The sequence below is a fragment of the Pelophylax lessonae genome (assembly GCF_965119305.1).
Source record: "Pelophylax lessonae genome assembly, chromosome: 2".
Lineage (NCBI taxonomy): Eukaryota > Metazoa > Chordata > Amphibia > Anura > Ranidae > Pelophylax > Pelophylax lessonae.
Window position 1 is genome coordinate 430842514 of NC_138769.1, and position 23434 is coordinate 430865947.

At 38.7% G+C, this 23434-nt stretch overlaps 1 protein-coding gene across 3 annotated transcripts in view; it reads left to right on the forward strand.

The window, feature by feature from the left end:
• The window catches only part of ARHGAP6 (Rho GTPase activating protein 6), a 788712-nt gene that overhangs the window by 646572 nt on the left and 118706 nt on the right, over nucleotides 1–23434 (forward strand). For all 3 annotated transcript variants that reach the window (XM_082245536.1, XM_082245537.1, XM_082245538.1), the window contains exon 2: nucleotides 11686–11845. In XM_082245536.1, the coding sequence (XP_082101662.1) occupies nucleotides 11686–11845 (160 nt within the window). The remainder of the gene's footprint in view (nucleotides 1–11685; nucleotides 11846–23434) is intronic.

The window sequence follows — 23434 nt, forward strand, 5'->3', positions numbered from 1 at the left end:
TAATACTAAAATGATATTGTTGCTTTTAAATTAAATGTAAGCATAAATTATTTTGTTTTATCATTATCATACATTTGTTTTAATTTATCTATAAGAGTGTCTGACATACAGTATATCTTTAAAGCTGAACTCGGGGATAAGCAGATATTGCAAGAGGCATTGTATTGTTCCTTGAATCTTGGCGTTTTTCTTGTTTTGTTATTTTTTACAGATGCAGAAAATCAGTGTGAGACGTTTCCTTTGTGCGGGCGTTTCCTGTGTTCATGACCAGTCACTGCTGCTCTTTCTCCTTGTGTAGGGTGACTGGTCTTGTCTCCACCCCCTCCTGTAGTTTTCTGCAGGCAGCCTTGAGTGGGTGGACTTTGCTGGTCCCTCCCACTGCTATGCTGTCTGCACATCACTGCAGTACAGTGATGATATCACTGCTACTTTATAGGTAATATCAGGGTTTTGAGAGACATTTGGTGCGCACAAAATACATTAATATCCCTTGTAGCTATTAAGAAATATATATTTGAATAAATGTTTTTGCGCCAGGAGCTTAGTTTTAAATTTGTTCTTTATCTATACATGTCATCCTTTGCAGAACAACTGAAATTTTAGTTGGAAAGAAGGAAAGGATCAGAGATGACTGCAAAAACATTATCTTCAGCCTCTTATATCTGCACTTTGAATCTTGTGTGATGCTTTAATAGTGCAAAGACATTCAGGTAAAGCCAAGGCATATCATCAGGCTTTAGATTTGAGATCCTCAAGGCATGTCATCAGGCTTTAGACTTGAGATCCTCTGAAAAATAAACAGTTACAGCCCTAAAGAAAGGGATTCTCTCAGTTCTGGCTAAAGCAGTAGTACTCGAGGGAATGCTGCCAGTATCCAGCACTGTTTACACAGCAAAGTAAGTTGCCTTACAAGTATACAGTGACTTTACTTTACTTTACGAGATTGGTATCAATATTAAAGCGGATGTAAAGTCTGCTATATTTTTTTTTTAAGGCCCTCCGGGTGCGTTATGCCATAATGTACTAGTATGCACAGCATTTTAGTACATTATGGCAGACTTACCTGTCATATAGTGACCTCCAGCTCAGCGCTGGGATGGATCCGGCGAGCCCCCAGCGCTTCCATCTTTGCCCGGTCTTCCTTCCGTGTCCAGTGCCTTCAGGCCACTTGATTTTCCAGGCCGTGATAACGCCACTTCCGCACGTGCGCAAAGGAATCACATCACGGTTAGGGGGCCAATCGGGGCCGTAAATGTTCACTCATGCGTGGCTCAGTGAACAGGACAGCTGACAGGCAGAATGATGCTGTTAGGGCAGAAGAGACCAACAGGGTCTCTTCTGTCATAGATGCCCTGCTTGTCAGCCATTTGATTAAAAAACAAGTTTACTTCCACTTTAAGGAAACGGTGGAGTTGCTCTTCAGCATATTGTGTGGGTAGGTTCTTCAGGAAATTCAGATTTTAGATATTGGCCTCAGATTTAAGATTAAAGGATGAGAATCACTACGGAAATGCTGAATCAATCAGGGTTGTTCACAGCAATCTGCAAATTTATGTCTTCGTTGCATTTTTAGAAAGTAATACACAATATAACTCGATAAAAATATGCACAAGCATATTAAAGTTGGTATTAACCTTTTTAATAAATGAGGTAGGGTTTTTTATTTTTTATTTGTCCTTGGTGACAAAAATGCAGAAAATGTATTAGATATACTTATTAGCTAATTTATTAAGTTAATAAATAACTCTCCTAATCTAGCAATTAGCTTCCCTGCACAGATTCACTTAGGAAAGCTCTATTTTGAGTCCATTCAAAGTTCTTATTTTAGATATCAAGCAGATCTTCTCGCTTAGGTCTCAGTTGTGGAAAATTTAGCTGCTAGCACTATACCTTGGTGGGGTTTATCTTTAATTGTTATAAAAAATGTGCAGCGCTATACTTAAAATATAAAAGGAATACAAATACAATACTGTTAAAAAACGTATCCCATATGATAAATAAATTCATAAACATTCCATGTATGATATAATATAATCAAATAAAGTGCAAAATACATAAAGTGTGACATTGCTGTGAAAGTTCATTCAATGTGTGACCAACGAACAAACCCCCAAAAAAGTTCAAAAGGGGTTGAGCTCAGAAACATTCCATTAGATAAAGAAATTATATCTCCAACTATCCAATACTGCACATGAATGGAAACATCACCCAGGAGAAGAGTGTGAAAAAATAGCTTGGAAAGCCCTCTAAGAAAGGTCACTCCACCATGTGCTATAAAATGGGGGCTTACCAGATAATTCTGATCCTGATTAGGGTGGTCAAAACAGGCTTAATGCACGTATGGGAACATCAATGATCTCCTCATTAATATGGAAGGTACTCCTAGCTTAAAGCGGAGTTCGACTCGCTACAAAGCTGGTGACTTTTAATAAACACACACTCACCTGTCCCAAGATCCAGTGATGTGGCCGCCTGAAGCCTCTCACCGGCGCCGGCATCACAAGTGTGGGCACCCAGCAGTGACAGCTTGCGGCTTCACAGCCGGGTGCGCCCTGCACATGCGCGAGTCTCCTCCTCAGTGGCCGGACAATCTTCTGGGACCTGTGACGTGTGCCCAGGAGATTGCATGGAGGTAGTGGGAGAGGAGAGCTACCTTCCATGTTGATGAGGAGACCATTTAATTGGGTCAGAATTTTCTGGTAAGCTCCCCACTTTATAGCACATGGTGGAATGACCTTTCTTGGAGGCCTTTCCAAACTATTTTTTCACACTCTTCTCCTGGGTGATGCTTCCATTCGTATAAGGACTGTGCAGTATTGGACAGTTGGAAATATGTCTTCTTTACCTAATGGACTGGTTCTGAGCTCAACCCCCTTTTTACTTTTTTGGGGGTGTGTTAGTTGTTTACACATTGAATGAACTTTCACAGCACTGTCACACTTAATGTATTTTGCACTTTTTCAATTTTTGCCCTGATGAAGGGGGAGTTTTGCTGACTCCCGAAACATGCTGGCTGTTTTTTATTACAAACAAATAAATTAATTTGGACTCTTTTGGCCTTTGGTCTGATGTTCCTTCCATTTGTAGATGTTTTTTTCTGATAATCTTCTGGGGTACCCACTGGAGGGTAAAGCTGGCCAAAGATGGGTAGAATTTCGAACGAAGATTCTTAGGAAAAGAAGGTTTAAAGAAAGCTCGTTCTTGTGGGTCAAACTGTTGTTTGTTTTCTACTGCAGTGACAGAAAAATTCTATGCAGCTTAGAAAAATAGGATATTTTTCTCAATAAACTAGTTTGTAACAGTATATGTGGTTTTCGTTCAAATGTTCTGAGAAATTACGTACCAATTTTCCTACGAATTTGCATTGGAAATTCAATATATGGCCAGTTTAACAAGAGTAAAAGAGTCTTGTGGCAATAATGTTAAAACCAAAGGCTAGTGGCACACACAAAAAAAAAAAGAAACCCTTTTTGTGTGAGGTTTTGGTCACTATTAAGCATATTTAAAAAAGTGGCTCAATAGCTAGTGCGGATGTGCATTGTTTAATCTGAACATGGAAATTTTGGGATACCAGTAACTGGAAGTTTCCTCATCTGTAGGATTTTATGCTTAGGATACATTTATTTTACTTTTGTCATAATAATATTTCAGTTCATTCACTGTTAAAGTAGTTGTAAAGGCTGAAGGTTTTTAGGAATGCATGAAGGTAAAAAAACCTTCATTGTGCCGCTCCCCCCTCAATACCACTAATACTTACCTAAGCCCGATCTCAATCCAGCGATGTGCACGACACCTGACGCTTCTGGGTCTCTCCCTCCTGATTGGCTGATATGGCAGCAGAGGGAGCCATTGACTCCCACTGCTGTCCTTCACAGCCAGTGAGGAAGGTGTGGGGGCGGGGCTGAGCTGCACTCTCTGCGTCTTATGAACGCAGAGAGACAGCTGGGGAGTGAGCATGCACGAGTGCCCCCACAAACAGTGGCTTGCTTTGGAGGCACTTGGCAAGGTGGAGGGGCCCAGAGCGCCGGCTGGGGACCCAAAAAGGGGGGGATCGGGGGCGCCGGCTGGGGACCCAAAAAGGGGGGGATCGGGGGGGCTCTGTGTTAAACCATTACACGGAGCAGGTAAGTATGACATGTTTGGTATTTGTTTTTTTAAAACATTTTTTCCTTTAAAATCACTCCTGTAATACTAAGTTCAAGTTCACTGAGGACACTGTGATTCTATGAGGCATCTATTAGACAAAGAACAAGCAAGCAAGGGAATAAGAGCTAAACCAGCCTACTGATGGGAATGTAGCATAGTTTATATAATATACATATTAATCTGTGCAATTTGTTTTGACTGGATGGGAAGAGCAGACCCCTCTATGGAACATGAACCAGGTGACCTGGACTTCCATGTTATATGTTTCCCAGATTTCCAGCTGAACTGTCAGAGCCCTGGTCTTGAACCACAGAGAATTGCAAGCTGTTGGGACATGAGTACTTCTGACCACTTATGGGTCAGTGCTGGTATGGATCAGGGGAATGGTGGGGCAGAGGGTTTCTTTCTAGCCCATGATTTGTACACATGCCAGCAGACAGCTTAGATCTGTGTGGGCGATGGGGAAGCTATAGACTAAAGTGGTAGTCTCCTGGACAGCCTTGTATTTCCATAGACCCCCAAGCAAAGCTGTGATATTTGGGACAGTAATGGACATGTGCACAAGGGACTATTATAGTAATATAAGCAGTACTAGTGCTTATATCCAGGATTACTATACAATAGCTACATATATTACATTTTTGTCTGTTTAACTGATAACCTTCTGGCACTAAGTATGCCCAGAAAACAAAGTAAGGTCAGTCAGGAAACTAGTTATACTAATTGGTCATATATATATATATATATATATATATATATATATATATATATGTGTGTGTATATATATATATATATATATATATATATATATATATATATATATATATATATTTATATATATAGATATGAGATTGTTCAACTAAGGATATATGTTCTTAGTTTTATAGAAGCTATAGTGGCTATAGAGTATAGCTAGCCAAACAGACAAAGATCAAATCCCCTGACCCAGATAAATCCTCTTACAAAGGCATGGCAAAATCTAACAAAATGAAGAATAACTCTGCAAGTGGCCAGATATGCACCTGATTTCAATAAAAGTCAAAACTCTTTTCTGAATAACATAAAACTCCCTGTGTGCCACATTTTTTTTTTTTGCATAGCTTAGTCTGTGTGTAAATGTTGAAAGAAATCTTAAAAAAAAAAGCAATTTTTACAAGTATTAGCCACATATAATAGTATAAATAATATTTTTAAATCATCAGCCATCCTCTTAAGTGAACTTGGCTCTGTTCCGTTGTATAAAGTGATTTCTAATTGCACCCTGTTTCCTTAGTTGCTAGTAATTTTTTACTCTAAGGATATTTTGCTTGATATGTGCCTGATGTACCATGTACTTGTGTTAATAGTATCCTGTTTTTTTTTGTATTGCTTCCTTTGTGTGAAATTTCTGGTGATCCTGCCAGTCCTCCTGCTTTCCTATTTCAAACTCACCATGCTAGGCATAGAAGTATATCCTTTCCAGTGTTCTGGCTGTGCTTGGAGTATAGTCTGCCTGTAATCTAATGGTCAGACTTATCCCCCCTGCGCAGCTTTTCCCTGGGAAGATTAGTGTAATGATGTTTCTCTGTCTCCTGCTGAAGCACTCTCTGCACTCCCCACTTCTCCCAGCCTCTAAGGGTATGTTCGCACTGTTCCATTTTTCTCTGCATTAGTAATCATAGCTGCCACCAAAGGAGGTGTGGTGTCTTGTCTCCCCCTTTTTTTCTGCATTATTCCATTGGCTTCTATGAACTGCAGTTTAGCTACAGTACATAACCCCTTCTGGACCGGAAGATTTTCCCCCTTAATGGCCAGGCCATGTTTTGCAATTTGGCACTGCATTACTTTAATGGACAATTGCGTGGTCATACTACGCTGTACCCAAATAAAATTGATGTCCTTTTTTTCCCCACAAATAGAGCTTTCTTTTGGTAGTGGTTCATCATCACCTGTGCGGTTTTTATTTTTTATGCTCTAACAAAAATGAAGCACAATTCTGAAAAAAAACAAAACAAAAAAAAAAAATGTTTCACTTACTGCTATATACCATCCCCCACCCCTCCCCCCAAAAAAATCTAAAAATCTATTTTTTTCATAATTTTAGGCCAATTTGTATTCTGCTACATATTTTTTGAAAAAAAAAAATCTCAATAAACGTATTTTTATTGGTTTGCGCAAAAGTTATTGTGTTTTCAAACTAGGGGAAAGATTTATGTCTTTTTTTTTTTTTACTAGTAATGCGATTTTTAGCAGGACTGCAACATTGCGGCAGACAGATTGGACCCCTAACTGACATTTTTGACACTTTTGGGGAGACCAGTGACATTACTACAGTAATTGGTGCTAAAAATATGCACTGTTACTGTAATAATGACACTGGCAGGGAAGGGGTTAACCCAGGGGCGATCAAAGGGTTAAATGTGAGCTTAGGGGGTGTTTTCTTACTGTGGGGGGTGGGCTTGTGATATCAACACAGAGACCTCTGTTGCTAAATAGCAAGAACACAGGGGCTCTGTGTTGATAGCAGAGAGAACAGCGGTCTGCTGTGTTTACAACAGCAGACTGCCATTCTCTCTTCACGGGGAGCGATGGGGGGGGTGCCGGTGGCAATCGTGGCTGCCGGCGCCACGCCTCGGCCTCCCTGTAGGAAAGTGGGCATGGGGGGCGTGCCTTCGGTGGTGTGCGCGTGCCCACAGGATTGCTCCCGCGAACCGTTGTACAGGTATGGCGATTCGCGGGAACCTGCCGCTGTATAACTGTGGCAGCTAGTCGGCAAGTGGATACAAACGCAGGGTTGCGCAGAGACCTATGGTGCAGTGCAGAAAAATACAGACGTGTTGCATTTTTCGGCACTGCTCTGCAGCTGAGAGCTACAAGAAAGTGCGATCAGGGCACAAAGAAAGCCATTGTTTTCTGTGTGTCCTTGTGGAGAGCTGTTATTTCTAAAGCAGAAAATGCAGCTCTCCGCTCAAGTGTGAACCGACCCTTATGCAGCTAAGAAGAGAGGTTATGTGATCACTTATAAAAAGAAAGCTATGGAGATTATGAACCTTATGGATTTTTGTAATGTCAAATAATATAAAAACACGAGCACAGTAAGTTCAAGAATATTATTCTTCCATTAACTGCAGGAAGCGTACTCCTTACTGTAGTCACTTTGTATGTGCAAGGGGCCTCTGTATTGTTGGATCTGTAACGCTGGCGCGTAATCATTTTTCATGTATTGTGGCTGTCGTCTTTGTACTATTTCTGGCAAGGCATCCTACTTTGTCTAAACACTTAAACAAATGTCTTGTTTGACTGCTTACATTAACATTTCACATATATTTTTTAAACAAACTTTGTCTATGCTTATGATGTTAAGAAAAATAAATGCATTTTTAGTTCAAATACATGGAATATTGAAGAATCCAAGTAATATGCTACGGCCACAGCTTGAACGCCAGCCAAGTTTTATATCAGATACCTTATAATTGAGTTTAGCTTGCGCTGTGTTGGGAGACAAGACACAGATTTGCAATGCTAATTTAAATAACAGTCTAAAAAACTGTGTTTTTGTGTACTTCTACAAATATATAAAAGTTTTTACTAGAAATAGCTATATAACTTACCCACCGCCTAACTGTAAATGTATGTCATGATTTGCCGTTAAATACCAGGGTTATAGCTGCAGCTAGATGCCAAAACCCTGGTATCTTTCTTTTTTCTGTAGGTGGCCATCTTTTCAATAAAAATGATCTCAAAGGCACATTCGCAGCAAGATCACTTTTATAAGCCCAGGAACCACCGATTCGCAGTGGTTCCCGGGCTAACTTTACAGATCGCTTGGCCCCCTAACCATCCGGTATCTGCTGTGGTTTTGCATAGAGATAAATGATGACTAGATGGCCACCTCTCATCTCTATGCTCTTGGAGGACCAGAGGGACATTGATATCACTTCCGGTTCTTGAGCCTTGTAAACATGTTTTTGTTTTTTTTTCCTAAAGATAATTTGTTTTTTTTATTTTATCTTTTGCTTTTAAAGATAGAGGAGAGAGTTGGGGTCTTTTAGAACCCCAGATCTCTCCATAAAGAGGACCTGTCATGCTGTATTGTTATCGTAAGGGATGTTTACATTCCTTGTGATGGCAATAAAAGTGATCAAATTTCTTTTTTTTTTTTTTATAAGGGATATTGTAAAAATGTTAAATATAATAAAAAATATAATAAAATTAATACATATTATATATTTTTTTTTAAAAGCGCTCTTGTCCCCATGTGCTCATGTAGCGAACACATACATAGGTCTTGCCCACATATGTAAATGGTGTTTGCACCACACCTGAGCTATCGCCGCAAAACGTCTGAGCAAAATCAATAATCCTAGCACTAGACCTCCTCTGTAACTCTAAACTGGTAACCTGTAGACATTTTTAAAACATCGCCTATGGAGTTAGTACCATAGTTTGGCGCTATTCCACGAGCGCGTGCAATTTTAAAGCATTACATATTCTGTATCTGTTTACTCGGCATAACATCATCTTTTATATTAGACAAAAAAATTGCGGTATATAATATGTTTTGTTTTTTTAAAATTCATTAAAGTGTATCTTCTCCAAGAAAATTGCATTTGAAAAACCGCTGGCACAAAAGCCATGTGACATATAAAATTTTAACAACCACAATTTTATTCTCTAGGGTCTCTGCTAAAAAATATGTATATAATGTTTTGGGGTTCTTGTAATAGTCTAGCAAAAAATACAGATTTTAACTTGTAAGCAACAAATGTCATAAAAAGGCTGGATCAGTAGTTGGTTAAATCTGACCATGCCAAGCTTGTTGAGCAGGGTATGCTGGGACTAGTAGTTTATACATCACCTGACATGTGACTGACATTTTCTGTCCACCTTTGCTCATCCCAGTATTGCCTCAAACAATTAAAGTGAGATCCGTTTTAATGTAATTTGTATATAGAATGTTATATTTATGGGAGAAGCCATGGTACCTGATTTCACCTGCAGATGGGGGTCAGTTGTGGATACTGTTAAGCCCAGAGTTACCAGACTGCAACCTAAGTCTTTAAAAACACTGCAAATGTATTCATTAGGACATTCAAGCATATTTAATCTGTATCTGAGCATCATTATTCAATTCAGTTTCAATATTGAAAGCAAATTCACCCATCCATCTATGTCTCTGTGCTTTATTTTATTGAGAAATCACTTTAACAGCACCCCCCCCCCCTTCCTCCAGCATTTCTAGCAGTGGCCATCTTGAGTAAGGGCAGGTGATGGACGTAGCATTTACTTCCTGCAATCCATCCGCTCTTAGCTCGGAAATGAAGACAAGAGAGTGAAACCCCTCCTTCCCCCTTCAGATGAAATAAAAAAATGCCCATGAAGACTCCTAGCATGTATGACATAATATTGGCATAGGCCAGAAAACAGGAAGCAGCTGAAGAAATTTCAAAAAAGAAATAAAAGTTTAAAATAAGTAAATATGATATACTTTCCTTTCTATTTACTAATGCTAGCAGCATACGGATTAAAAATAGTTGATTGAGAGAGTTTAGTTTACCTTTTAACAAGGGTATGCTGTACAGAAAATGAAAATGTGTCAGCTTGTAACTTGAAAATATTTCTTCTTCATTAAAATGGTAGAAACAGTACTGGTAGCGTTAGTTGTAGTAATAAGGACCATATTATTGCAAGATTCATGGACACCAGCACAGATGCCTACACATATATTTCCAAATAATGAAGCTTGAGGTGTGGGGCTGTAAAAGACCTAGTGAACAGAACCAACATGTTGGAGATTACACTTGCTCCCCAGCCCCATGTAACAGCACTGGGCCAATCATGAGGCACCTTTCCCTCGTAAAATGTACAGATGTACATATATGGCCCCTCAAGACTCCACTTTTCAGCTCTACGCTAGCAGTAGATGAGTGTGTGTGTGTCACAAAAAGCATGGGAAAACAACTGCTCACTCTCAGTAAGGCTATGACCCTCTGCAATAACTCAAGCAGGTAAAAGTAGCCCCTTTAGTCCATCATAAATGCTGCTGCCAGACTTGTCAACCTTACCAATCATTCAATGTCTGCCAATCCCTTCTTTTGCTGCCACTCTCCCAACTCAGGCCCCAACTACATCACTGTCTCGAAATACCAACCAAACTGTTCTCTTTGTTCCTCCCAAGAGCTCCTGCTCGCTAGCACCCTTGTCACTCCCCTCCATGCTCGCCTCCAGGACTTTTCCCAAGTCTCTTCCATCCTATGGAACTCCCAATCCCAATCTGTCCGGCTATCTTCCACTCTGTCCACTTTTAGGCATTCCCTGAATACCCTTCTCTTCAGAGAAGCCTATATTACCTCCACCTTCCACTTTCTCCATCAGCTCATCCCCCACAGTTACTACCTTTTGTATAACTTGACCTTCCCTTTTAGATGGTAAGCTTTAATGAACAGGGCCCTCTGATTCCCCCTGTATTGAGTTGTATTGTAGGTGTACTGTCTGCCCTCATGCGCAGACTGTTGGCGCTATATAAATCCTGTATAATAATAATGTGGTGAACATCTTCTTTCCTTCTTCGAAACTGTACGTGGATGGAAACCTTATCACTTTTCAAAGGAAATTTGTTTGTTTTTTTGAATGAACAAAACAACAAATTAGATAAATTTGAACATAGAAAAGGCACACATCAGTGTGTTCATTAATGACTGAGCAATGCTACAACCTGCCAACATCCCACTTCAGCAAAGAATATAGTGAGACATAGATAGAGTACATATTAAACAATATGTGAACATTGAATGGAAACAGCATCAGAAATAAAGATCTGCACCGATTGTACTGTACTCTACAGATAAATCTGTTCTCAGATTTTGCTATTGTTTCATCATTTGCTTACACGCTATTTTAAGTATCTGGAAATAACATAATGCAAAGGATAAAAGGTGAATTATATAGAGGATATTACCCTATAGGGAAAGTAAATTGTGTTTTCAACCAGGGGGACCAGAGTTTTTTTTTCCAGGCAGCCGTGGACCACCCTTATATTTTTTTTTAGGAGCCCTTAGATATTTATTTCTAGTAAACATAGAACTTTAGATATTCTCACCAAGTGGTGTAAAGATGTATATCTTACACCATTATACTTGGTATAATTGTGTAAGCATAAAATGTAAAGAATAATTCTTGTTTTACAATGATGATTAGCCCCAGTATTTTCCTAGTATCTTCTACTGTCTCTACATGGCCATGTTGATAGTAGTAATAGAACTCTAAGAAGTGGTAGCAAACGTTAGTAACGAAGACAAATCAAAAGTCACATCTCTGGCATTCTTACAATATGCTTTTGTCTAATTATTGTTATTTAAGGCTTGAGAAGGGATTATAGGGTCACAACTGATTAGAACTACCTGAATCTCTCTGACAATAAGTTTCAGTGCTGTGACTTAAATAGACTTTTGTTGGAACAATGGAAGAAAATAATAAATGATTCTTGAAACAATTTGCTTGTTAATGCAATGCACTGTACAAAATCTCAGCTGACTTTCTTTTTTATTTCTTTTTCTTTAGGGTGATTTTACATGGAACAGCATGTCTGGGCGCACCGTCCGTCTGAAATCAGTTCCCATACAGAGTCTTTCTGAACTGGAGCGTGCACGGCTGCAGGAAGTTGCGTTTTATCGTCTGCAGCAAGATTTTGACTTAGGCTGTCAGATCACTATTCCCAAAGGTAAGGGCATACTTTGATGATATTTCATGGTAGCCGAGTGCTTTTTCTGTTTGTGTTCTGTTATCACCAAAATCTTTATTAGTTCAGAATTGCAGTGGTTTGGTTGTTCTCCAAACTCTCAGGTGGAATGTTTAAAGAAGAACGAAATCCAAAGTAACGTGTAGTTAGTTTATGAAATGAGTGTTTTTTGTGCTCACAATGCATTCTATGTTTTACTAGTGTGTTCTCTATTATAACAAACTAAACTCCAAAAAGGCATTTAAATAAAAAAAAAACAAGTTAAGTTAGTTATGCTTCAGTAAAAAAAATCATCAACACATATCAAAAGCTAAAACTTTTTTTTCATTTTGGATAGAGTAAGGGGGTGTTAAAACCATCATTTTGTCAGTTTTTTTGTCATCAGTGTCTCATTAGGCAGATTTTCCTTCACTTCCTGTCTTATCGACTCAGTAGGGCCTGCTAGGATATGTTTTCAATGTCAGAGGAATCCCTTTTTAGAGTTGTTGGAACAGGCATCACCACTGGAAGATTTTTCCCTATTTCTGATCTGATTGCAACTCAAATTTTTAGAGTTGCCCCCATTTTTGTTCTCTATGACATTGACGATCAGAACAATTTGGAAGAATAAGCCTTGCTAACAGGGACACACATAAATAAAAATCTGGCAATGGTTTTAACCCCTAACCAAACTCTTAACAAAAAAAAATTGGATTGACCTTTAAATCAGCTGTATATACTGTCAGTTACACGGTGAGCATGCTCACAGGTTGGGAGAGCACCGGAATCAGCTCATTCGTATTCTACTGCTCTTTTACTTGGCTTTTTTGTATCCTGGACCAGACTGTATTGCATACCTGCTGTGTAGTTTGCCATGGTCCAAGACCCAATATGGATTTTACTTATTAAGTTTGAACCTATCAACATGTTCTATGGAAGGGTGTGGCCTGTATAATATTCCCTTCTAAAATTGCATTTGAAAAAAATATTCAACTTGCTCGATGAAGCCTTCTAGGAAGCAAATGTATAAGTAGCGGGCAAAAGTAAATGGGTGGCTTTAATGTATGTATCTATGTGTCTTAAGACCTGTAGCTGACACTTCACCATATCATAGATAATAAAGGTTGTGCCTATTGTTGTATTAATTAGAGTAAGTCACTTAGGGGTTGATTTACTAAAACTGGAGCACTCAGTATCTGGTGCAGCTGTGCGTGGTAGCCAATCAGCTTCTAACTTCAGCTTGTTCAATTAGGATTTGGCAATAAATCTTGGAAGCTGATTGGTTTTTTGGCAGATCTGCACCGGATTTTGCACTTTAAAGTTTTAGTAAATCACTCCCTTAATGATTATAATTATTTTATGAGGTCTTATTCACACCAGATGCATGTATTTTTGCATACCAGATATATGAATGTTTTTGAGGCATTGGTACATTAATACATGACCTGTTGTGAGGATCTCATTTGGTTAACCTGAATGAAGGAATACAGGTCTACATACAAAAATGACTGCATACATTACATTACTTTTTCTCCCCAACACCTCTGAGTGCAAATAATTATTGTGCACAGGCCTTAATGAATAGTGTAGACTTTCTTATACCCATGCATTTTTTCAGCTTGGGCATAAAAAAGCAAAATGCCTACAAATGCTCCTAGTATGAGTAAGCCCTGAGGGATTTCTTGTACTTCCTAGCAAAATCATTTTAGCATTACTATGTTTAAAGAATTGGTGTGTCCAATAATATGCTTTCTGAAAGACATTGGACATGAAATGAGAGCTGTTTATATACCCTGAAATATAAAAAAAAGTGAAGTTCTAAAGTAACAGACATGGGGTCAAATGAAGTGCTCCCTGGCTTCCCAAGATATGCTGTTATCCCTAGGGCTTTGAAGAAAAACACTGAGACTTGTGAGTAAGAGAGAGAAATATTATGTGGGTTGAACTGTCTCTAATGATAACCCTTTAACCGTAATTTGTTTTGATACACGCTTTGTCAGACCATTCTCTTAACTCTCCTTTCATTGCACAGAGCCACCAGCAGATTTTTAAGTGTTAGCTTTTAATAGACATTTGACAATTAAGAGAATTACTAACTATTTGATTTTTGTAATTCCTTAGGCTGTTTTTATATTTGTTATGTAGAAAATCTTAAACACCTCCATGCTCCACTTTGTGTCTTTCTAACAGTGGAGTGTAGGCAATCACATAGTGTTTTGTTGATCTAAGCAATGCATATCCTGTAATTATTTTCCTACATTTGATGCACCAAACAGCTTTACAAACATTAGTCCACAGTGAGCTCATCTAAAGGAATATTTTTTTTGTTTGTCTTTAATAGAGTAGGGAAGACTAAGAACCCCCGTCAGATTGTCTCCATTGGGGAGATTAGGCAATGTGCGTGTTTGGGTGTCATTATCCTTCAATGGCACCCCAAAAGGAATGCAGTTCTTATCAGGTAACAAATGAGCACAGGGCAGTCCATTAAAGTAAATGGTCTGCCATATGCAACACGCAGAATTGTGTAAAATCACATAGTGGAAGAATTTGCTCCTGCTACATGATGAATTTTACAAAACATAAATCTATTAATCTGTCCGGTTGACTGCTGTCATCAGGAGAGAAAGAGAGGGAAAATCCACAATTTTGAACAGCCAGCAGAAATACAGAACTAGATGGGAAATCTTCCAGTGAGGGCACTGGTGCTATGACAATTGTCCACGTGAGGACCTAACTCACTTTGAAAGTATTACTCCTCCTCACTTCCTGTTGTGTTTGCAGAACAGGCAATGAGGACAAATCTCTCCAGTGGAACACAAATGACAAATTGATGGGTTTTATAAATTCCCTATCCTTAACAAAATGAAAATATATTTTTTATTCAGAAATACGTTTAATCTTTTCAGTCCAGTGTTCATTTTAAATGGACTGTGCCGTTAAAAGGCTTTAGTAAGTATTATTATGGCTCACAAAACCACATGCCAGTTTATGCATATGGACACATACAGGTGCAGCTCATAAAATTTGAAAATAATCAAAAGGTTAATTTATTTCAGTACTTCAATTCAAAAAGTGAAACTCATATATTTTATATAAATGCATTACACACAGAGTGATATATTTCAAGCATTTTTTTTCTTTTAATTTTGATTATTATAGCTTACAGCTAGTGAAAATCCGAAATTCATTATCTCAGAAAATTTGACTATTACATTTTAGGATTTATAATGCAGAAATGTTTGCTTACTGAAAAGTACAGTATGTCCATGTACAGTATAGTATGCACTCAGTACTTGGTCAGGGCTCCTTTTGCATTGTTGGGTCTGGTGTATCTCATCTTCCTCACAGATTCTCTATGGGGTTTAGGTCAGGCGAGAAAGCCGGGTTCAAATCCAGAAGTGGGTAGTCTTCCAAAGCCAGATCGTCTGCCAAAGCCGGGTTGTCAGCCGATGCCGGGTTGTCAGCCGATGCCTGGTCGAGAGCCAGGAGGGTCGTCAGCCAAGCCAGGTCATATACGGAGGAGCACAGAGAACAAAAGACTGCTAGCAGAGATGCACCTTGGAGCACAAACACAAGGGCAATGATAGCAACCCAGCAGGTGATAGATATAGTCAGGTGTGTGACATCATCAATGTGAAACGCCCAGAAAACAGGAAGTGATGATGCAATCAGAGTCTATGAGAGGAAGCAGTCTGCACATGTCCAAGATTGCGGCCAACAGGAAGGCAAGGTAAGACCTTGACATGATCATCGTATCAAGGTGCTTGTTTGGCCAGCAAACTCACCTGACCTAAACCCTATAAAAAAGTCTGTGGGGTATTGTCAAGAGGAAGTAAGAGACACCAGACTCAACAATGCAGATGAGCTGAAGGCTGCTATCAAAGCAACCTGGGCTTCAATACCACCTCAGCAAAGCCACAGGCTGATCGCTTTCATGCCAGGCCACATTGATGCAGTAATTCATGCAAAAGGAGCCCCAACCAAGTATTGAGTGCATACTATACTGTACATGGACATACTCTTCAGTAAGCCAACGTTTCTGTATTAAAAATCCTTGTTTTTTATTGGTCCTATGTTATATTCAAATTCATATTCATATTCATATTTTCTGAGATACTGAATTTTGGGTTTTCATAATCATAAAAATTAAAAAAAAAGAAATCCTTGAAATATATCACTCTGGGTGTAACACATCTATATAATATATATATATATATCTACAGTGCCTTGCTAAAGTATTCGGCCCACTTGAACTTTGCGACCTTTTGCCACATAGGCTTCAAACATAAAGATATAAAACTGTAATTTTTTGTGAAGAATCAACAACAAGTGGGACACAATCATGAAGTGGAACGGAATTTATTGGATATTTCAAACTTTGTTAACAAATAAAAAACTAAAAAATTGGGCATGCAAAATTATTCAGCCCCTTTACTTTCAGTGCAGCAAACTCTCTCCAGAAGTTCAGTGAGGATCTCTGAATGATCCAATGTTGACCTAAATGACTAATGATGATAAATAGAATCCACCTGTGTGTAATCAAGTCTCCGTATAAATGCACCTGCACTGTGATAGTCTCAGAGGTCTGTTTAAAGCACAGAGAGCATCATGAAGAACAAGGAACACACCAGGCAGGTCCGAGATACTGCTGTGGAGAAGTTTAAAGCCGGATTTGGATACAAAAAGATTCCCAAGCTTTAAACATCCCAAGGAGCACTGTGCAAGCGATAATATTGAAATGGAAGGAGTATCAGACCACTGCAAATCTACGAAGACCTGGCCGTCCCTCTAAACATTCAGCTCATACAAGGAGAAGACTGATCAGAGATGCAGCCAAGAGGCCCATGATCACTCTGGATGAACTGCAGAGATCTACAGCTGAGGTGGGGGACTCTGTCGATAGGACAACAATCAGTCGTATACTGCACAAATTTGGCCTTTATGGAAGAGTGGCAAGAAGAAAGCCATTTCTTAAAGATATCCATAAAAAGTGTTGTTTAAAGTTTGCCACAAGCCACCTGGAAGACACACCAAACATGTGGAAGAAGGTGCTCTGATCAGATGAAACCAAAATCAAACTTTTTGGCAACAATGCAAAATGTTATGTTTGGCATAAAAGCAACACAGCTCCTCACCCTGAACACACCATCCCCACTGTCAAACATGGTGGTGGCAGCATCATGTTTTGGGCCGGCTTTTCTTCAGCAGGGACAGGGAAGATGGTTAAAATTGATGGGAAGATGGATGGAGCCAAATACAGGACCACCCTGGAAGAAAACCTGATGGAGTCTGCAAAAGACCTGAGACTTGGACGGAGATTTGTCTTCCAACAAGACAATGATCCAAAACATAAGGCAAAATCTACAATGGAATGGTTCACAAATAAACATATCCAGGTGTTAGAATGGCCAAGTCAAAGTCCAGACCTGAATCCAATCGAGAATCTGTGGAAAGAAGTGAAAACTGCTGTTCGCAAACACTCTCCATCCAACCTCACTGAGCTCGAGCTGTTTTGCAAGGAGGAATGGGCAAAAATTTCAGTCTCTCGATGTGCAAAACTGATAGAGACATACCCCAAGCGACTTACAGCTGTAATCGTAGCAAAAGGTGGCGCTACAAAGTATTAACTTAAGGGGGCTGAATAATTTTGCACGCCCAATTTCTCTGTTTTTTATTTGTTAAAAAAGTTTGAAATATCCAATAAATTTCGTTCCACTTCATGATTGTGTCCCACTTGTTTTTGATTCCTCACAAAAAAATTACAGTTTTATATCTTTATGTTTGAAGCCTGAAAATTGGCAAAAGGTCGCAAAGTTCAAGGGGGTTGAATACTTTCGCAAGGCACTGTGTATATATATATATATATATATATATATATATATATATATATATATATACTGTATGAGTTTCACTTTTTGAATTGAATTACTGATATAAATGAACTTTTTGATGATATTCTAATTTTTTGAGATGCACCTGTAAGTCAGGGAATGACACTACTAAAATGTATTGCTATCTGTGTCTCTCTTGTAGAGATATCCTCTGACAGAAATTGGAAAGCGAAAGTCCTCTCAATGACACCACAGACATAAACAAAAACCTACTGGAGGCTCTTGCCTTTCCCTCTTCAAAGAGAATAAAAATATATGGTTGGATCTCAAAGTTAGCCCCAGTTGCTTTGTTGACTGATTTTTACAAAATAGGGATCTGTTTATCAGTTGACAAGGGGTGGTGATGCTTACATACACAAGACATTGAAGTTGATTTACTAAAACTGGAGAGTGCATAATCAGGTGCAGCTTCGTATGGTATTCGATCAGCTTCTAACTTCAGCTTGTTCAACTAAACTTTGATGAAAAAGTTGGAAGCTGATTGGTTTCTATGCAGAGCTACACCAGATTTTGCACTCTCTAGTTTCAGTAAATCAAACCCATTGAGTTTCACTGAAAAAATAAGAACTTTTGAGATACAGTGTTTACTCTTAAGTGTCTACATGATCACGTAGACACTTAATGTATTTCTTTTTGCGCTAGGATCAGAAAGTACATTTTACAATTTAATTTATACCAGCATCTAACACTGATTTGAGCAAAAATGATGGCAATTCATTGGCTGATTCTTACATTTGTCTTTTAGTAGGTGCTTTGTCTGAAGTTGTCTGTAAAGTACAGCCAGTTTCTTGTCTTGGAGACTAGTAGCCTATGTGTGCATTTGTTGTCTGCAATTAGTACTTGCACATTGTAATCTGAGTTTAATCTAAAAGATGCGTGGTTATGGGTATTTTATTGCATGTTTTAGAAATGGTCCAGCCCCTAGGAGGGCTAGCCCATAATTCCTTTCTTTGTACTTTTAGCCCACCTTGCAATTTGAGCTGACGTATTACTTAGCTATACCTATACAGACAACTAGATCTACCAAAGAAGACTGTGTTCTTGGCCATTGGTAAAATATGCGTAAAATAATTTTAGTATGGTAAGCAGAATGAACACTGTAGACTACCTTTGCTGTTTTTTTTCGAGAGATTAGATAGTGTGGTTAGTACTGCTAGAAGGTAAAGACATGCTGTTCTTGGACAAGTGTGCATTATGTTTCCATAAACAATCCTGTACTTAATAGGCCGCAAAATCCGTTTTTCTGTGTTATTTTTATATGCTCTGTACTCATCATATACAAGCTGTTTGGCAGCGTAGACTGAAAGTGTGTATGAACCACCAATATTGTAACATTTCCCAGCTAAATATTTTTAGAGCTTTCTAAACTTTGCTTTGCTAATTACAAACTAAGGTTTTTCTAGTCTTCACATCCCCGAATGACCCTACAGCGTCTCCCTGGGATGTTTTTTGTTTTATTTAGTGATTTTTGATGAAAGGCTTCGTTAAAATAATCTTTGCATTCACCAATGTGCTGACACAGTTAAAAGTTCTTTGTGTTTCAGATGGTTTCCTCATGTATAACTGCAGTATAGAGGTTTATGCACTAAAGCAGTGGTCTCCAATCTGGCCCAGTGCTTGCCTTTATCCAGCCCTTGAGGCATTATTCCATTCACTGACTCCAACAACAGGGCATTATTCTTCCCACTGACACTCACAGTGGGGCACTATTCCTCCCACTAATACCAATTGATAGGGCACTATTCCTCCCACTGACACCAACGATGGGGCACTTTTCCTCCCAATGATACCAATGAAGGAGGCACTGTTTCTTCCAATTATAGCAAGTTTGTGGCACTATTCCTTCCACTGATGCTAATGATGGAGCGCTTTTCCTCCCATTGACACCAATGATGATGGGGCACTCTTCCCCCCACTGACATTAGCGATGGTGCACTATTCCTCCCACTGACACCCACAATGGGGCACAATTTCTCCCATAATACCAAAGACGAGGCATTTTTTACTTCCACTGGCCACAGCCAGGCCCTCCTAATATATGAAGGACAGTAAGCTGTCTCTTTGTTTGGACTGTACTAAACCAATAAACAATGTGTAAAGGGCAGTAAAAAATTACAACCATTAATCAGAAATCACCTTTAACTAGATAACTTTACATTTTACACTTCAGATGTTTCATTCACTCTTGCAGTAACATACATGCATTTTATGCAGTTATAAGATGTTTTTAAATGCAAAAAAAAGCATGTATTGACTTAAAATGGTATAATTCTCACTGTGCGTTTATCTGTGTTTAGGTGCATTCAGGTTAGTTGCGTTTAGCGAAAATAGAAATCTGTATGTCCAGAGGCAGATTACATACCCATATATTTATACGTGGGAGAAAGTGATTTTGAAAGTCTAAAATATGCTTTTATATCCCAGATTAATTTATTTGCAATTAAAGAAAAGAAAATGAAGGAGGAAAGTGTGAATGTACCTTACTGAATAAACCCAAAAATGCCAAAATTGTCCATTGGTGTCCAAATTGGGCAAACATTACAGTGGGTCCTGAGGTTTAGTCCATTTACTATATGTGGGATCAGGTAGAATAATCCTAACCGTTACCCTCAAGAAGATATCTGCTCTTTTATAGCAATTTAAAACCATAAAAGAAAAATATATACCACCAAACTAATTAAATGGGGTGTTAAAATTACTTTTCATTTACGGCACTCTAACTTCAGAAATCCTGGTATTCAAGTAGAACTACACTGAGCACAGAGCAATTATGAAGCAATAATTTGTTAGTGTGTCTTACACAAAACCTTGCTTTTCGTGAGCTCTCAACTGTCCCTCATTTGGCAGTACTGATCCTCTCCGAGAATCACATCTCAGCTTCCCTCTTTCCTCCTCAGTTGTCTCTCTTGTATTATTATTATTAATAATATTGTGCAGGATTTATATAGAAACAACAGTTTGCAAAGCACTTTACAAAATAACGGGAGACAGTACAGCTACAATTCAGTACAAGAGGGCTCAAAGGGCCCTGCTGTTTTTTATCCAACTTATAGATTTCTATAAAAGTGTACTTTTTAACTCCAAAAGTGTTTTGGTTCACTAAATTTTGGAATCCATCCTATAAATTAGTGGTCTTTAAACTTCAGCCTGGGGGCCGAAGCAGCCCTTTGCATACCTTTATTCGGCCCTTATGGCACTATTCCTCCCACTGACACCAACAATGGGGCAATAATTCCTGCACTGGCCCCAAGAGTGGGGCACTATTCCTCCCACTAACACCAACAATGGGGCATTATTGCTTCTACTTTCACCAACAATGAGGCACAATTTCCCTAACTTGCACTAATGATGGGGCGCTATTCCTCCCACTGATACCAGTGATGGGGCACTATTCCTCCCGCTGAAACTTATGATGGAGCACTATTCCTCCCACTAATACCAACAATGGGGCACTAATATTTCCCCTAATAGCAAAGATGGAACATTGTTTACTCTCACTGATGCTAGGACATTTTCTACTCCTACTGGCCATGGCCCAGCTCTCCTAAAGTCTGAAGCACAGCAAACTGGTCCTTTGTTTAGAAAGTTTGGTGACCCCTGCATTTCTTATTTTTAAAACCAAATATAGAGAAAACATTGGTGAAGATTAACACCGGTGGGTTTAACCAATAATTTCAGTTGCCTTTGCTATAAGTGTGGCAAAGGTATGTTTTCTTCCTACATACTTTGTGCTATCCTTTTCTTCATCTCAGAGGTATCCTTTTCTTCATCTCAGAAGGCATCATTGAGTCCCAGTTGGTGCAAAAAGCTACAATGATGCTATATAAATGTATTGAGAAAGTATGTGTTAGAATGACCCAATCAAAGTCCAAACCTCAATCGAATTGAGAATCTGTGGCAAGACTTGAAAATTGCTGTTCACAGACGCTTTCCATCCAATCTGACAGAGCTGGAGCTATTTTGCAAAGAAAAATGGGCAAAATGTCACTCTCTAGAAGTGCAAAGCTGGTAGAGACATATCTATAAAGACTTGCAGCTGTAATTGCAGCGAAAGGTGGTTCTACAAAGTATTCAACCAGGGGGTCTGAAAACAAATGCATGCCACACTTTTCACATATTTATTTCTAAAAATGTTGAAAACCATTTATCATTTTCGTTCCACTTCACAATTATGTGCCACTTTGTGTTGGCCTATCACATCACATATCACATACAATCCCAGTAAAATACATTTACGTTTTTGGTTGTAACATGACAAAATAATAAAAATAAAATTTCAAGGAGTATGAATACTTTTTCAAAGCACTGTATGGCCTGTGAGCCTGCCTGTGCAACACTGCTGAATCTTTAGAGCAGTGACATCTACCCACTGGTGTCCAAAGCTCTAAGGTGTTGTCAGCCCTGAAATAGTTAATGTAACCCAGTCCCGTGCATGTGGACACGGACTTCTTGGAAAAAGATTTTTTAAAAATAATTACGTTGAGATTTATTACAAACTTTATACAGCAAATATAAGGGCAACGGGGAGGCATCATTTAATATGGGGGTTGTTTCATAGCCTTTCCTTGTTCTTTAGGCAGGCAAAAAGCACATGGTATGTTAATAACAGAGTGGAAAGTAGGGCCTGCTCATAAGCAGAGTGCTATCTAATGAAAACTTTCTCTATTGTACCTGATACAACTCCTTTAAACTGGCTTTAATATGCAGATCTGGGTTTCTCCACTGTATTAAAATAAACTTGGCATTTCTGTGTTTATACTTCCACAGAGTACATTCTCCTAATTGATGCCATGAGCTTTTAACATTTTACAGTGTAAATAACTGCTTATATAGACATCTACACAATAGATTTTATGTAGCTTTTTCAAACACTGTGGCATCAGATTTTTTAAACATACTTCATACCGAATGATTTACTGATTTAGATGGTGGTTTGCTGATTGTGGTACTTGGCTCAGCTCTGGATTAAAAGTTCTGGTTTTAACATGTATGACAGGCATCAGCAGTCAGTTTCACTATTATTAATATCCCGGCAGACTTATGAAAAAACAAAGACAAGCACCAGCCCAGATCTCGCAGCTAGCTGTATGGCCATATTCACCTCAACGATAGTGAAAAGATACTGGAACATATCAGCACACTGGAAGAAGGTTATTAGTAGCAGAATCATATATAACCGAAGGACAGAACACTTCTGCCTTCTAAACCCAAGGGATTTTACTCACATTAGGTGCACTGCTATGCACATTGACTCCAAAAGGTGTAAAATACACAAACAGCTAATCTGTCTGTATTTATGTTGATGTGCCTTTCCAAATAATTTACCATTGCATTCCCAGTTTATCATGCAGACCAGTTTCTTCTATTATCACTTATTGTAGGTCTCCTAGTTATCATCGCTTGGAAAAATAGATTTAGAAATACCTAGGGAGTTAGGAAGATTCAGCAAGAAAATGATAATAAGCAGAAGAAAGCTTAGCAAAATGAGTGTATTTACTCAGCTTTTTTCCTCCAGGGAATATTTTTAATTCAAAGATAAAAGCTGGCCATACACTAGAGAAATTTCCTTATAAAGTTTTAATTTTAAGAACATTCATTCGATTTTCTAATCGCTATTGGGGTCACATTGGCATTTGTTTTCAAATACAGTGACAAATTCAAAGGAGCAGGGTATAGTTTTTTTCTGTAACAAAAGATTTAT